The sequence below is a fragment of the Xyrauchen texanus genome, chromosome 28 (genome assembly GCF_025860055.1).
Source record: "Xyrauchen texanus isolate HMW12.3.18 chromosome 28, RBS_HiC_50CHRs, whole genome shotgun sequence".
Lineage (NCBI taxonomy): Eukaryota > Metazoa > Chordata > Actinopteri > Cypriniformes > Catostomidae > Xyrauchen > Xyrauchen texanus.
This window is the reverse complement of record NC_068303.1, coordinates 23,596,589-23,613,772: the sequence shown is the minus strand read 5'-3', so window position 1 is coordinate 23,613,772 and position 17,184 is coordinate 23,596,589. Positions and strand designations below refer to the sequence as shown.

The following is a 17,184-nucleotide window of genomic DNA, read 5'->3' as shown; positions in this document are numbered from 1 at the left end:
ATGACCGACATTCACCACTAGGTGGCGCTTAGAGGCCAGCTCGAAATTCCCATTTTCTGGTCAAAAAGTTATAATTTGGTACATTGATACTACAGGCCAACAGGAACCCACAAACCAAGTATGGCCCACATTCGCCATTAGGGGGCTTACAGGCCACTCCCAAAATTTCGCTTTCTGGTCAAAAATTTTCTAATATGGTACATTGATACTACTGGCCAACAGGAACCCACAAACAAAGAATGGCTAACATTCGCCTCTAGGGGGCACTAGAGGCCACCGAAATTCCCATTTTATGGTCAAAAATGTTCTAATTTGGTACATTGATACTACAGGTCAACAGGAACCCTCAAACCAAGAATGGCCAACATTCACCCCTAGGGGCGCTACAGGTAATTCCCAAAAGTCCCATTTTCTGGTCAAATATTTTCTAATTATGTACATTGATACTACAGGCCAACAGGAACCCACAAACCAAGAATGACCCACATTTGCCCATAGGAGGCGCTACAGGCCACGCTCCAAAAAAATATTTTCAAAGTGATACCATTTCCACGCCATTTAACCAATTCTTTTGAATCTTGGTGTACATGCCTCATTTCTCATTGGGAACAAAAACGCCTCAAGGATCCATAAGGTATGATGGATTTTCCTGTAGACTGAAAATGTTTCGCTTAGGATTCAGACAGAAATACATGTTTTTTGGATTCATCCATTGAGAGGGTTTAACCCCAACCCTCTACTGATCAATTTGAAATGATTTGCCATTTTGAGGAGGAATCCGCATTGCTGCTTGCAGCTATATTTATTATTATTATTATTATTATTATTCTTCTTCTCCTTGAGCCCCAATAGCTCAAAAAGTCACTGGTCAAAATTTTCTAAATTGGCACATTGATACTCCATGCCAACGGGTACCCCCAAACCAAGAATGGCCCACATTCGCCCATAGGTGGCGCTTACAGGCCACGCCCAAAAAACAAAAATTCAAAGTGATACAATTTCCACGCCATTTGTCCAAATCTTCTGAAATTTGGTGTACATGCCTCATTCCTCATGGGGAACAAAAAGCCTCAAGAACCCATAACTTCCGCCATGATGGATTTTCCCAGACGCTGAAAATTTGCGTAAAACCTACAAAACTCTTCTTCTCCTGAACCGTAGCTCCAATTGACTTGAAATTTGGTACACATGTGTAGAATGGACATCCTTGAAAACGCTATTTAGGAAAAATGAATACTGATACAAAATGGCTGAAAGGGGCGTGTTTATGTAAATGTCCAAATTTTAACAATATATACGTGTCAATAAATCAAATGTAATTTTGACTGATGGTTTTTCAAACCTAACATGCTTAAAGATGACATCACTCTGAAGTACTGTGCAAAGAATGGCCATGCCAAAATTCCCATTTTCTGGTCAAAAATGTTCTAATTTGGTAAATTAATAGTACAGGCCAACAGGAATCCACAAACCAAGAATGACCGACATACGCCACTAGGGGCACTACAGGACAAGCCAAAATTCCCATTTTCTGGTCAAAAATGTTCTAATTCGTACAAGAATAGTACAGGCCAACAGGAATCCACAAACCAAGAATGACCGACATTCGCCACTAGGGGTACTACAGGACAAGCCAAAATTCCCATTTTCTGGTCAAAAATTTTCTAATTTGGTACTTTGATACTACAGGCCAACAGGAACCCACATACCAAGTGTGGCCCACATTCGCCCTTAGGGGCTTACAGGCTACTCCAAAATTTCGCTTTCTGGTCAAAAACGCTCTAATTTGGTACATTGATACTGCAGGTCAACAGGAACCCTCAAACCAAGAATGGCCAACATTCGCCTCTAGGGGGCACTACAGGCCATGCCGAAATTCCCATTTTCTGGTCAAAAATGTTCTAATTTGGTACATTAATAGTACAGGCCAAAAGGAATCCACAAACCAAGAATGACCGACATTCACCACTAGGTGGCGCTAGAGGCCAGCCGAAATTCCCATTTTCTGGTCAAAAAGTTATAATTTGGTACATTGATACTACAGGCCAACAGGAACCCACAAACCAAGTATGGCCCACATTCGCCATTATGGGGCTTACAGGCCACTCCCAAAATTTCGCTTTCTGGTCAAAAATTTTCTAATATGGTACATTGATACTACTGGCCAACAGGAACCCACAAACAAAGAATGGCTAACATTCGCCCCTAGGGGGCACTAGAGGCCACGCTGAAATTCCCATTTTATGGTCAAAAATGTTCTAATTTGGTACATTGATACTACAGGTCAACAGGAACCCTCAAACCAAGAATGGCCAACATTCACCCCTAGGGGCGCTACAGGTAATTCCCAAAAGTCCCATTTTCTGGTCAAATATTTTCTAATTATGTACATTGATACTACAGGCCAACAGGAACCCACAAACCAAGAATGACCCACATTTGCCCATAGGAGGTGCTACAGGCCACGTCTCCAAAAAATATTTTCAAAGTGATACCATTTCCACGCCATTTAACCAATTCTTTTGAATCTTGGTGTACATGCCTCATTTCTCATTGGGAACAAAAACGCCTCAAGGATCCATAAGGTATGATGGATTTTCCTGTAGACTGAAAATGTTTCGCTTAGGATTCAGACAGAAATACATGTTTTTTGGATGCATCCATTGAGAGGGTTTAACCCCAACCCTCTACTGATCAATTTGAAATGATTTGCCATTTTGAGGAGGAATCCGCATTGCTGCTTGCAGCTATATTATTAATTGATTTCTTTTAAGATCAGACTTTTGCAAGTTATTTTGTGAATTTTTGTTCCCCCTAAAGGAATAGTTCCTCCAAAAATACATTATTATTAACTCACCCTTATGCAGTCTCAAACTCGTATGACTTTCGATCTTCTATGAAACTCACAAAAAAAGATAATTTTTTAGATGTGTATATTTGTTCCACAGAAGAAAGAAAGTCATATGAGTTTGAGATGGCATAAGGGTGAGTAAATGATGAGAAAATTATAATTTATGGATGATCTATTCCTTTAATAGAAGTGGCAGTAATTTTCATATTTGGTTCTCAAACTTTTCACAGCCTTTGATAAAATTAGACAATCCAGTATGATCTTAAATTCTTAAAAAAACTCCAAGAAATGGCTTTATGAGCAGTTTTCTTTCCTGTGTTGACATGTTGTGGGTGGGACTTATCAAAAGACTTCTCCCTTAAAATAATTAAGAAAATGGCAATATGCTTTTAGTTTATTCATAGTTTCTGGCCTGTTTTCCCAGAATAGAAAGTACTGTAATTTTAAATGTATATACAGTAAGGGAAAAAAGTATTTGATCCCCTGCTGATTTTGTACGTTTGCCCACTGATAAAGAAAATATCAGTATCTAATTTTAATGGTAGGTTAATTTGAAGAGTGAGAGACAGAATAACAACAAAATAATCCAGAAAAACGCATGTCAAAAATTTTATAAATTGAATTGCATTTTAATGAGGGAAATAAGTATTCTTCCCCCTCTCAATCAGAGATTTCTGGCTCCCAGGTGTCTTTTAAACAGCACTCCCTTTAAGAGTGTGCTCCTAATCTCAGCTCGTTACCTGTATAAAAGACACCTGTTCACAGAAGCAATCAATCAATCAGATTCCAAACTCTCCAGCATGGCCAAGGCCAAAGAGCTGTCCAAGGATGTCAGGGACAAGATTGTAGATCTACACAAGGCTGAAATGGGATACAAGACCATCGCCAAGTAGCTTGGTGAGAAGGTGACAACAGTTGGTTATTCGCAAATGGAAGAAACACAAAATAACTGTCAATCTCCCTCGGTCTGGGGCTCCATGCAAGATCTCACCACGTGGAGTTGCAATGATCATGAGAACAGTGAGGAATCAGCCCAGAACTACACGGGAGGATCTTGTCAATGATCTCAAGGCAGCTGGGATCATAGTCACCAAGAAAACAATTGGTAACACTACGCCGTGAAGGATTGAAATCCTGCAGCGCCCGCTAGGTCCCCCTGCTCAAGAAAGCACATGTACAGGCCCATCTGAAGTTTGCCAATGAACATCTGAATGATTTAGAGGAGAACTGGGTGAAAGGGTTGTGGTCAGATGAGAACAAAATCGAGCTTTTCGCATCAAAGGTCAAATCAAGTCAATTTTATTTGTATAGCGCCTTTCACAACACACATCGTTTCAAAGCAGCTTTACAGAAGATCAGGTATTAACAGACGATAAAACTGTAATGTCTATAATGTCGATGAATCATCATTGTGTAATTAGATCAAATACAATTGTAATCGTGTTTAAAAATAAATAATTAAATAATAATTGTATCAATAACCCCAGTGAGCAAGCTTAAGGCGACTGTGGCAAGGAACACAAAACTCCATAAGATGTTGATTAATGGAGAAAAATAACCTTGGGAGAAACCAGACTCACTGTGGGGGCCAGTTCCCCTCTGGCTAACATCATGAATATAATGTAAATATTACTTATGTATAGTTAAAGTCATGGTTTAAAATTATTAAACTAAGTAAGCGGTTAAGGGTCAGTTTTTAAACATCGATTTTGTTTGAACTGTAAGATTAATGACCAATGTCTTTGAAGTCCATCCTGGATTAACTGCAGAAGTTCACTTAGATGCAATTGTCCTTGTTAATTGGCTGATGAAGGCTTTTGTTGGCAATTGTTAGTCTGTGCATTCCATTTCAAGATCGTAGTCCATCAATAGACCAAGGTGATGCAGGCAGAGATCAGGGATGTGAAACGCAGTTCAACCTGGCCGGTAATTTAGGTGAGGTTCTGTGTGGTCCATCCTAAATCCAAGGTTCAGAGAATGGCATATGAAGTATCCCATGTCTTATGGTTGGAGTTGGCATTAGTTCATCATAATAGACTGAATTGATGTTTGGCTGGCACCGGCTGCATTTAGTTATCATCATTCAGCGACACGTAGAAGTGGAGTCCAACACGAAGCAGGAATGGTGATGGATCCAGCCGGTTCTGGTGACCTCAGGATAGGAGTCCCGAGGTTGAGACATTAACATTAACAAATTTTACAAGATTTAGATTTAAAAAAAAAAAAAAAAAAAAAAAAAACAATTATTATGTATACATATAAATAAATAAATAAATACGTTCCAAACACAGATACACTTAAATATACAATTCCAAGCAACCATCATTATCAACATCACAAATACATTGATTAACCCCCATTTATATTTAAACATTTCCATGTCTCCAACCAATTTATAGAAAGTAAATTCAATTTTAATGCGAGATTTCAGTAAACCCTTTAAAATGGACACCACATCAGTTGATGCATCACCACTCAACAGCTTTTTCCGTGACAACCATATGGCCAATTTTGCCTGCCCAAATAAAAAATTGATCAAAACATGAACTTCCTTTCTATTACTTCTATATTTTGGTCCATAAATGAAAAAAGTCGGTGTAAAAACTTCCCCAGAGTATTACACCACTCTTCCAATCTATTAAAAAGGTGTTGAAGCCTTTCACATTCTAAAAACAAATGAAAAACTGTTTCCTCTTCTCCACATAAAGGACAACCCCTCCCTGCCTGTGGGTCAAAATGTGCTCTGTGTCTGTTCAGTAGCTATAATCCCATGTACAATTCTCCACTGCAGATCTCCAGATCGCTTCTCAAGGGGTGGTTTGTACACGGACCGCCAGCTACCTTTAGGGAAGCGCCCAGCCCAAACATCTCCTGCCACTTTGACTCTTTGACACTCTCTAGTGATTTGAGATGCCGTATTTTAACACATAAGGTATAAATGTCTTTCTTTCCAGCATCTCGAAACAGAACCAGCTGTGGTGTCTTAAAGGATAGCAAGCAACCCTCCTTTTCTTGCCATGTCCCAGCCTCAGCAGAGACACTCAGCTCTGGAAACACACATTTGTCCACCTCCTCTTCAAAGGTTTCTAGTGCCAGTCTATAATCCTGTGGCAGAGAATCTAAAATCTGATCCAACACTTTCTGTGCTAATCTGATTGATCTTAGTCCCAATTTAAAAGCCAAACTTTCAGCAGTTATCCATTTTTGTCTTTCCATTAAATGTCCAATCTTTGCAATTTTTGCTTCCCACATGGCTTTTCTGAGGGTGTCTGATTTAGAAATGTCCAAGTCTAATTCAAGATTAAACAATAGCGGTTCTTCTGTCAGCCATAATTTCTGTGTCCCGTCTCCACTCCGTGCAGACCTAAAAAGTGTCCATGATCTTAAAATTGATCTATAAAAAGAGCTCAGTCCAGAAAGGTCCAGTTTATTAATTTCCATAAGGAAAAGATGACGGTCTAGACCCATGTTTCCCGCTCTCCTCATGAGTGCACAAGCAATTCCAGCCCAGCTCACCTCTTCTCCATACAGCAGTCTCTGTGCCGTCTGGATTCTGAAGGCCTTTATTCTAGTCAGCGACATCGATTAGCCCCTGGCCTCCTTCATGTGTGGGTAGATAAAGAACCGCTGCCTTCAACCAATGATGTCCTGTCCAGAAAAACTCCACCAGTTGCTGCTGAATTTCTCTTACCAGATCTTCAGGAGGTTCAAGTATTGCCATTTTGTGCCATAACGAAGATGCAACCAAATTGTTACAAACCAGTACCCTCCCCTGTAGGATAGCTGGGGTAGCAACCATTTCCAATTAGACAACCGAGCACACACTTTCTCCACTAGGCCCTCCCAGTTTTTTCTTTTGTACTCTTCTGTCCCTATAAAAACCCCTAAGTATTTAAAACCTGCTCTTCCCCACTGTAAGCCACCAGGAAGTACTGGACCTTTAACATCTTTTCCACACCACAAAGCATCACATTTACCCCAATTTACAACTGCTGAGGAGGCTTTACCATAACACTCTAAGGCCCCTTAAGCATCTGAATGTCATTTTGTTCCCGTATTATAACAGTGACATCATCAGCGTATCGAGAAAGTTTAATATTCGAGATTGCAGTGTCAACCTTTAGACCCATTAACTCTTTCCTCAACTTACACAGAAAGGGTTCGATTACAATACTGTACAGTTGACCTGAGAGAGGACAGCCCTGTCTGATACCTCTTTTTACATTTATAGGGATACTCAAGCCACTAGACATTTTAATCATACATTTTGCCTCAGTATATAAGAGTTTAATTTTTGAAATAAAACTATCCCCAAAACCAAAAGCCTTCAAAGTATCAAAAGAAAAACATGGTCAACCCTGTCAAAAGCCTTTTCTTGATCCAAAGATAGCAGACCCACATTTACAACATTACAGTGGGTAAAATCAAAGACATCCCTTATTAGGTGAAGATTATCTGTAATGGATCTATTCTTTATACAATAAGATTGATCCTTATGCACAATTTCTTGTAGCACCAAATTCAGTCTATTGGCCAAACATTTAGAGAGTATTTTGTATTCAGTGCATAAAATCGCTACTGGCCTCCAGTTCTTTAAAAGTGTCAAATCACCCTTTTTTGGGAGCAACGATAAAATAGCACGTTGACAACTTGTTGGAAGAATTCCATCAAAAAAGCATTTTTGCAATATTTTAAAATAGTCTTCACCAATAGTGTCCCAAAAGAAGAAAGAAAGGTTGAGACAAGGAAACAAATAAAATAATATAAGCATACATGCCATTCAGTTTATTGCAGAGATATAAATCATGATCAATGTTTCTGGTTTCTGGTTCCAGCAGACTAAACTAAAGCAGCCTAATTGTGGTTTGGAGGATAAATTAGGTGTATGCCTGGCTAAATAGATGAGTCTTTAGTCTAGACTTAAACTGAGGAAGTGTGTCTTCATCTCAAACAGTGTTAGGGAGACTATTCCATAGTTTAGGCACCAAATATGAAAAGGATCTACCTCCTTTTGTGGATTTTGATATTCTAAGAACTATTAACAGGCCAGAATTTTTCGATAGTAATGAACGTGATGGAATATAGCATGGTAGAAGGTCACACTAAGCACTAAATTCAGCACTAAGTTCATTAAGTTCAGCACTAAGTTCTAACAGCACTAGAAGAGAAATGCAGCCATGATCTGATGATAAAAGCAAGTCATTTGTAACTCTGATAAGTGCAGTCTCTGTGATGAGGACTAAATCCTGACTGAAATTCGTTGTATACTATTTCTCTGTAGAAATGAACATATTTGTGAGGATACTACCTTTTGTATTTTTCACAAACGGGAGATTTGAAATTGGTCTATAATTAGCCAGTTCTCCAGGATCAAGTTGTGGCTTCTTAATAAACGGTTTGATAACTGCCATTTTAAAGTCCTAAGCATAGCGAGGAGTTAATAATATAAGAAGAGGTTCTGAAATTACAGGAGATACCTCTTTTAAGAGCTTAGTTGGTAGAGGATCTAACAAACATGTTGTGGCTTTTGATGTTTCGATACGTTTTGTTAGCTCTTCATGACCTATGACAGAGAAGGATTGAAGTTGCACGTGAGGAAAATTATTAGACACTGTTTTCTGAACTGCTATGACAGATGATTGCATAATTCCAGTTCTATTTCGGATTATTTCAATTTTATCTGTAAAGAAATTCATGAAGTCATTATTCTTGTGCTGTGACATAATATCTGGTTCTGTTGAGGCTTTATTCCTAATCAATTTAGCCACAGTACTGAATAAAGATCTAGGATTGTTGTGGTTATTTTCTATGAGTTTACTAAAATATTCTGACCTGGTAGCTTTTAGTGCCTGTCTGTAGCTACAGAAACTATCCTTCCATGCACCACGAAATACTTCCAATTTTGTATTTTTCTACATGCGCTCCATTTTCCGAGCTGCTCTCGTGAGCACATGAGTGTGATCATTGTACCATGGTGCAGGGATTATTTCTTTCGACAATATCAAGAGTGCTAGAGAAGACTGCATTTCTATTTTTTGTTATTTCATCAAGTTCTTCTGGGCTTTGGGGTTTATTGAGTGTATGAGATAGATCTGGAAGATTATTAGTGAAGCTATCTTTAGTGGTCGAAAGAATAGTTCTACCTGAACGATAGCGTGGTGTAGATTGAGTAACATTAGCTGATTGCAGCATACAAGAGATGAGGTAATGATCCGAGATGTCATCGCTCTGCTGCAGAATTTCTATATTATCAACATCAACTCCATATGACAGAATTAAATCTAGCGTATGATTATGGCAATGAGTTGGTCCTGTTACATTTTGTCTGACTCCAAGAGAGTTGAGAATATCGATAAATGCTAATCCCAATGTATCATTTTCATTATCTATGTGAATGTTGAAGTCACCAACAATTAAAGCTCTACCTACAGTAACTACAATATCTGATAAAAAATTAGCAAATTCACCAAGGAAATCAGAATAAGTCCCGGGTGATCTATACATTGTAGCAAGGACAAAAGATGACTGAGATTTTTTATTTATATCTGTCGGTGTCACATTAAGCATTATTAGTTCAAAAGACTTACATTTATATTCTGTCCTCTGAGTAACACCAAAAACTTCACTGTAAATTGTAGCAACACCTCCTCCTCGACCCTTCAGACGAGGCTCATGTTTATAACAATAACCTGGGGGAGTAGATTCATTTAAACTAATATATTCATCCGGTTTAAGCCAGGTTTCAGTCAAACAGAGCGCATCCAATCTATGATCTGTAATCATTTCATTGACAATTAGTGCTTTGGTAGAAAGAGATCTAATGTTTAGTAGCCCTATTTTTATATTATGTGTATTTTTAATTTGTTTGTTTTGTTCAAGTTTGACCTTAATCAAATTTTTTCTAAATGATTTAGTGAGGGTATTGTGTTTGGTAGTTCGGGGAACAGACACAGTCTCTATGAGATATCTAGGTGAAACAGTCTCTATGTGTTGTAGTTTATGTGACCTGTGTGACGTCTCAAGGCAGCTAGCAGACGTTCGGATTAACCAGTTTGTCTGCTTCCTGACCTGGGCCCCAGTTAGTCAAATACTATAATTATTAAGTTTAAGTTACTAGAGAGGAGAGCAGAACTTTCCCTGGAGGGATGGAGTCCGTCTCTCTTTAGCAGGTCAGGTCTACCCCAAAAACTCTTCCAACTGTCTATAATTCCTATTTTATTCTTCAGACACCACTCAGACATCCAGCCATTGAGTGACACTAATCTACAATAAACCTCGTCACCACGACGAGCTGGGAGGGGACTAGACCATATTACAGTGTCTGACATCATTTTTGCAAATACGCAAACCTCTTTAACATTATCTTTAGTGATCTCCGACTGGCGAAGCCGGACATTGTTAGTGCGACATGGATAACAATTTTAGAAAATCTACGTTTAGCATTAGATAGCACTTGTAAATTTGATTTGATGTCAGATGCTCTGGCCCCCGAAATGCAATTAACAATAGTGTCTGGAGTCTCTATTTCCACGTACCTTACAATAGAAAAGGGATGATGGATGGGGCTATTTACCGTCAAATCTTGGGTGAGAACCTCCTTTCCTCAGCCAGGGCATTGAAAATGGGTCATCGGTGGGTTTATCAGCATGACAATGACCCAAAACACATGCCCACAGCAACAAAGGAGTGGCTCCAGAAGAAGCACATTAAGATCCTGGAGTGGCCTAGCCAGTCTCCAGACCTTAATCCCATAGAAAATCTGTGGAGGGAGCTGAAGGTTCGACTTGTCAAACGTCAGCCTCGAAACCTTAATGACTTGGAGAAGATCTGCAAAGAGGAGTGGGACAAAATCCCTCCTGAGATGTGTGCAAACTTGGTGGCCAACTACAAGAAACGTCTGACCTCTGTGATTGCCAATAAGGGTTTTGCCACTAAGTCATGTTTTGCAGAGGGGTCGAATTTCCCTCATTAAAATGCAATTCAATTTATAAAATTTTTGACATGCGTTTTTCTGGATTTTTTTTGTTGTTATTCTTTCACTGTTCAAATTAACCTACCATTAAAATTATAGACTGATCATTTGTTTGTCAGTGGGCAAACTTAAAATATCAGCAGGGGATCAAATACTTTTTTCCCTCGCTGTATCTGATAAAAGTCTCTGTCAACTTTTAGGCGTACACTAGTACGCCTCAAAGCTAACAACAAAACAAAATTTTAATTCCATGATGTCATGGGATCTTTTAAGTGTGCAGATATCTTAAGGAATGTTGCCTGTCATAAAACTTCTCCCTTCTCTCTTGAAGTGCTTTCTTGCAACTCCTTGGTCAGACATCATCAATACCATACTCATAAATAATGGCTGAATCCAATCTTTCTGAGTCAAAATTAGACCATATTTTTAAGCTTGCCTTCATGAAATCTATCAAGCAATCAATCACGATTCTGTTCTCAGGCTTAGAGAGCAAACAATTAAATATTTTGCTGTTGTCAATTGTCTTACTTTTTGCAGACAGATTAAAGTTGTGGTGTACATTAAAAACTTTATTGTATGTGTAAAAGTGCACCCTTTGTCCTTAAATGACACCCTCTTGTGTGTGAATGTAGATGTTCCTGCAGCCAGGAGGAGGTGGTCTCAACCTCGGCTCAGTACAGTTGATGCAGGGGTCATCCATACAGCCAGGGGGCACTCTGTCCATGCAGGGGGCAGTGGTATCAGCAGGGAGTCTGCAGAGTGGCCTGCAATCCACACATACAGCACAGCACACTGTCACACAGCATCTGCAGCAAGTACCACCACAGCAACAGAACCTTCTCAGAGATCAGAGCTCCACCCTAACACAGGTAAGAGATGTGTGTCAAGTCAGTTTTATTTGTATAGCGCTTTTTACAATACGTATTGTGTCAAAGCAGCTTTACAGAAAATATTGATTTAATGCTACTTTTGAAAATGCTTAAATCCTCCATTAGACCTTTAGGTAAACAGAGAAATCGTTGTTAGGAACTGAAGGGAACCCAAGGTTCCTGACATATTCGTATTTGAAGCAGTCCTAGGCTGTTCGCCCGATCGGAACCAAACCAGTGCAAAAGGTCTCTGTGGAGTCCCAATTTCAATAATTATTATTTTTATATTAATGATAATTATATTAATTATTAGAGGGCAAAAAGGAAATCTCAGATTTAAAATATGACAAATTTGAAATATGACATGTTGTAAAAGACAAATAAATGGTATAAATAATAAATATGAAGAAAAATATGAATGTACAGTATAAACATGCATTTTTTTCTTACGATATCTTTTTATATTTTGTTTAATGGTTAAAACATTTTAATTTAAAAAACTCATTTGTCAGGATTTATAAGATCAAGAGAATCACAAATAATATTGTTTAGTAAATCTGGAACCAAGTTCTCGTTCCGTCTGTCTGTTTCTATGCAGTATCAGAGGCCGTCTCACACGTTGCAGTCACCTCAGGGAGCACTGCCTGCATCTCTGTATAACACCATGATGATCTCTCAGCCGACACAGGCCAACGTAGTGCAGATCGCCACAAGCCTGGCCCAGAACAGCAGCTCGAGTGGAGCCGCAGTTGGCACATTCTCACAAGACCGGCAGATACGGTACGAAAGGCTTTTGGCAAATCACATCAACTTCATTAGCACAGTACTGTAGCACAGTATATTATAATTTAAACATATATTCTAATACTAGACTGGCTTCAGCAATCATTTGAGCTGTGTTGCATTGCCTATTTCTATATATATTAAAAGCTCCTCTGATCAATATATCTTTATGGTATTTTGTATTTGCCTTTTTTAATCTATTTAGGTTCAATGTTTGTATTGGCTGATTTTGTGATCATGCATATTCAATCAAGTACCAGCGTAAAGGGACAATTTTGACCCAAAAATCTAAATTCTGTCATCATTTACTCTCATGTCCTGTATAACTTTCTTTCTTCAATGGTACACAAAAGGAGATGTTTGGCAGAGTAACAGCCTTATTCATATTTTATTCCATACAATGAAAATAAATAGCGACAGAGACTTTCACTCTCCCAAACATCTCCTTTTGAGTTAATAATGACAGAAATTTCAGTTTTGGGTGAACCATCCCTTTAAAACATTAGCTGTATATTAGACCATTGCTACTGCATGATAAAAGATGCCTTAGACACCCATGGAAAAACCTGACCTTGCCAGGCACACAAACAGAAACTAATAACACACCACTGCCTCTCCTCCTCTCACAGGTTCCCCAGTGCCCCACAGCTACTCACTAAGCTAGTAACTGGTCCAATGGCATGCAGTGCAGTTATGGTGCCTACCACCATGTTCATGGGGCAGGTGGTGACTGCTTTTGCACCACAGCAGGGCCAAGCTCAAACAATCAGCATCACCCAGCAGCCATCTGCGCAGACACAGGAGCAGCAGGCCCAGATACAGTCACAGACAGCTGCAGGAACAGCCCAACAGCAAGGCCAGGCTCAGGCTCAGCTTGCCCAGCAGCAAACACAATTCCTACAGGTAACATTCAAAGTAACAGGACCCTATTAGATATAGAGATGACTACTTTATTTGAAAATGTTGGACAACTGTTACTGATTAAGACTAAGGTTACTGATCAATACAGGAACTAAGTTACTAAAGAATTGTATTATTCCTTACATCCTGCCAAGTACTAGCAATGTCCTGCTAAATGCCTAGAATAGCAGATTTTTACTGGCCCACCACAAAAAAAATTATATATATATATATATATATATATATATATATATATATATATATATATATATATATATATATATATATATATATAATATATATATATATATATATATATATATATATTTTACAAGAACATATTGTTCTACTTAATTGTCCAAAAAAATTTATTTGTTTTTCTTTAAACATTGTTTTTGTAAAGGGATTAATGGAAAGGAGGAGGCGAGAACCGGCTTGACAATATAAATAATAGTTTAATGAAGAACTGAACCAAAAGACACAAACACACACAGGTGTCGGAGGCAAAAGGCCAACATGGAGCGGAAGAAGGAGAGAGAGAGAGAGAGAGAGAAAGAAAAAAAAAAACACTTACTCGCCGGTTCTCCGATACGCCGGAGCTTGGACCTCGGCCATTCCTCCACCCCTCTAATGGACGACAGCCGCGCCTCCCCGGGCAGATCGGAGGCATTCTTCCAGCCCCTGGCGGACGGAACACCCCGGCGCATTTTAGGTGGAGGGTAGGGGTCTCCCACGCCCCTGACAGCTGTAACCACTCTATGCGGTTGGTTGGGAGCCCCTCATCCCCTCGAGGCCGCCACCGGCCATTCCACCGCTTCCAGGTGTCACGCCTCCTCCGTCCTCCTGTGGTTGGCCATGGCTGCTCCTTTGGGGTGGATGGCAGCAGCGAAAACTCCACTACGGTGCATCCCTCCTCCTTCCCGGATTTCGGCACAGTGTAAAGGATTAATGGAAAGGAGAAGGCGAGAACTGGCTTGACAATATAAATACTAGTTAAAGGAAGAACTGAACCAAAAGACACAAACTCACACACAGGTGTCAGGCAGCTGCCTGTAAATCTCTCTCTCTATCGCACTGCTCTCTTCAGTCTGCCCTTATCCCTCTCAGGCTAATCAGCCCAATTAGGGTCCGGGTGTGCGGAATCACGACCCGGCCCTGCCCTCTACCCTGCCATTATAAAAAGTTTTTAATTTGCTATAATAAATGGAAATTTTTAAGATATAATGCATCTTAAGAGCTATAAGTGCCATAAACATATTTGTTGGAAAAGATTGCATAATATGTGAAACATTACTGATTTATTTACTGTTTAATTACTGTTAACATTTTCAACCCATTCAGACTGATACTTTGCTAGTCACTTTAGCAACTGCAACAAATCCTCATCTATGTCAGCCATATAGATATTGTTACCCTGGTGACATATATACAGACATATCAGCTGAATCCATAAAACATCACAGGAAACCAAGTGTTTAAGTTCACAAGGCATAAAATCCTTCGCTCCAGGCGGTCGGGGAGTCCAGTCCCCACTCGCCTCGCGGACGGCGGCCGTTCTCCGCGTGCATGCGGTCGGGCTACTCAGTCCCCCGGCGGATGGCAGCGGCACTCCCCTGGGTGGACGGCAGTGTCGAGGACTCCGCGACGGGCATCCCTCCTCCTTCCCGGGTTTCGGCACCAATGTAAAGCGGTTAAGGGAAAGGAGAAGGCGAGAACCGGCTTGGCAATATAAATAATAGTTTAATGAAAACTGAACAACCACAACAAAAACACACAAACATAAACACACAGAGCAGCTGCCTGTAATTCTCTCTCTCTCAACCTGTCATCACCGGCCACCTTTATCCCTCACGCGCCCCCATCAGGCTGATTGTGGACCGGGCGTGCATTGTTCCAGCTCGGCCCTCCTCCGCTCTACACCTTTACAACCCATCTTCATTAAAAATGAAAATTCCACTAGATGGAAATAACAATAGGTAATCATAAAAAAAAAAAAAACATAAAAATACTAAAAAATGAAAACTAATCTGAAGCTACTTTACATACACTCAAAAAACTAAACTAACAATGGTAGGAACGCAACCTCTGTCCCGACATGATGAAATGCCGCTCTGTCAACTAGCCCCAAAATTCTCTCACACATTGTGACATCTTAATGTTAAGCCCAGCGGTCTTTAAATATATATTGTATTTTTGGTTAACATGTCCTTTTATGTTGCAATTTTTCTTTTGTAGGCACCTCGTCTTTTACACAACAACCAGTCTGCTCAGCTCATCCTTCAGGCAGCATTTCCTCTACCGCAGCAAGGCACATTTGCAACCACAACACAACAACAGCAGCAACTGCAACAACAGCAGCAACAGCTACAGCAGCACCATCAACAACAGCAGCAGCTACAACAGCATCAGCAACAGCTGCAGCAGCAGCATCAACAACAACAGCAGCAGCTGCAGCAGCATCAACAACAGCAGCTGCAGCAGCAACATCAACAACAGCAGCTCCAACAACAGCAGCAACTGGCAGCTCATAGGTCAGACAGTATGTCAGGCCGCTCCAACGCACCGCCGCAGTAACTGGGCAGTGGCTGATCACAGGGCAGCAGGGACCAACCAAATTTCCACTGAGCAGTCTAGCAGCCTGGTGGAAAGAGGTTGTTTGAATCTGTATGAAATCAATAGCATTATTTGTACTGTACCCCTCTCAAACATGCTTCCCTTCCACTTTGTGTAGGCCCAGGTGAAGGGCAAGACCTAAAAGGGGCGTTGTTGTCCACCCTTTGCCCTCTCCGACCTATGTTTTGATCAATGGCTGCTTGCACTGAATTCTGGAAGTCCAACCACATACAAATTTTCTGCTGGCTGGTGGGAGAGTAGCGGCCTGTCACCACCACAGGGGGTTTCCACTCTATATTTTTTGTGTCTGTTTGTCTTGTACACCCAATGTGTGCTGTTGTCATCCTTTCACAGGTTTAATTTATGCAGAACACTCTGGTTCATGAGCTGGAGCAAGTGCTTCAAGACTTCGAAGAAGTCCTCCAGGACAAACAGCACCACTCTTTCTCTCTGTCTCTCTCTTTTTCTTTCTCTCTTTTTCCTATCTTGCTCTTTCCTTCTCATTTTACTTGTCAAAGTAATTATGGGTAAGAAAATATTTTTAAGAATGTCATGTGGATTCAACTTTTATTGCACAGTTCACCTGTAAAATAATGTGTAAATATATGGACAAAAGGAAAGAGAAACTAATATTTTATATGATGCATGAGATGAAAAGTGTAGTCTGTTATTTGTAGCTTTGAATATTCGTTTTTTTTCTAATATTCAAAGGGAAAAAGCAAACTTAATACACATGATGTCTGATCTCTTTACAGACTTTCGTTTTTCCAGTGGGATGGGGGTGAGTGTGTGTATGTGCTTGTGCACATGTGTTTGTTTGTTTGTATGTATGTGTGCCTGCCAAGCAGGCAATGCTGGATCCACAGTTTGTGTCACAGTTGGTTTAAAAACTGCCTTCATATTAAAGTAAAACTGTTATATATTACAGGCAAATTTTTAATATTTTGCTTTGTGTTATGCAGTGACACCTTAGTAATTGCAAAAATATAGATCCACATATTTGGAGGGATGTTTTACCTTTGTAAATACTTAAAAGATAAGGCTTTGGATAGGATTTAGTACATTACGCAGATAGACAAAAATATAAAAATGGTGCTTCGACTGTTGCACTGTGCAGTTGTGCACCCCCGCCTCATAATCGTGCAGCTCTTAGTGAAAGATTTTGAAGGCTGTAAATTGCCTAATGGCATTTGCTA

General features: G+C 39.9%; 1 protein-coding gene across 1 annotated transcript in view; it reads left to right on the top strand.

The window, feature by feature from the left end:
- Positions 1-16,481, top strand: part of LOC127621987 (circadian locomoter output cycles protein kaput-like) — a 94,843-nt gene extending 78,362 nt beyond the window's left edge. The window contains exons 20-23 of the mRNA XM_052095829.1: positions 11,456-11,692; positions 12,291-12,472; positions 13,105-13,378; positions 15,611-16,481. Of these exons, the coding sequence (XP_051951789.1) occupies positions 11,456-11,692; positions 12,291-12,472; positions 13,105-13,378; positions 15,611-15,949 (1,032 nt within the window). The 3' untranslated portion in view covers positions 15,950-16,481. The remainder of the gene's footprint in view (positions 1-11,455; positions 11,693-12,290; positions 12,473-13,104; positions 13,379-15,610) is intronic.
- The last annotated feature ends 703 nt before the right edge of the window (positions 16,482-17,184 follow it).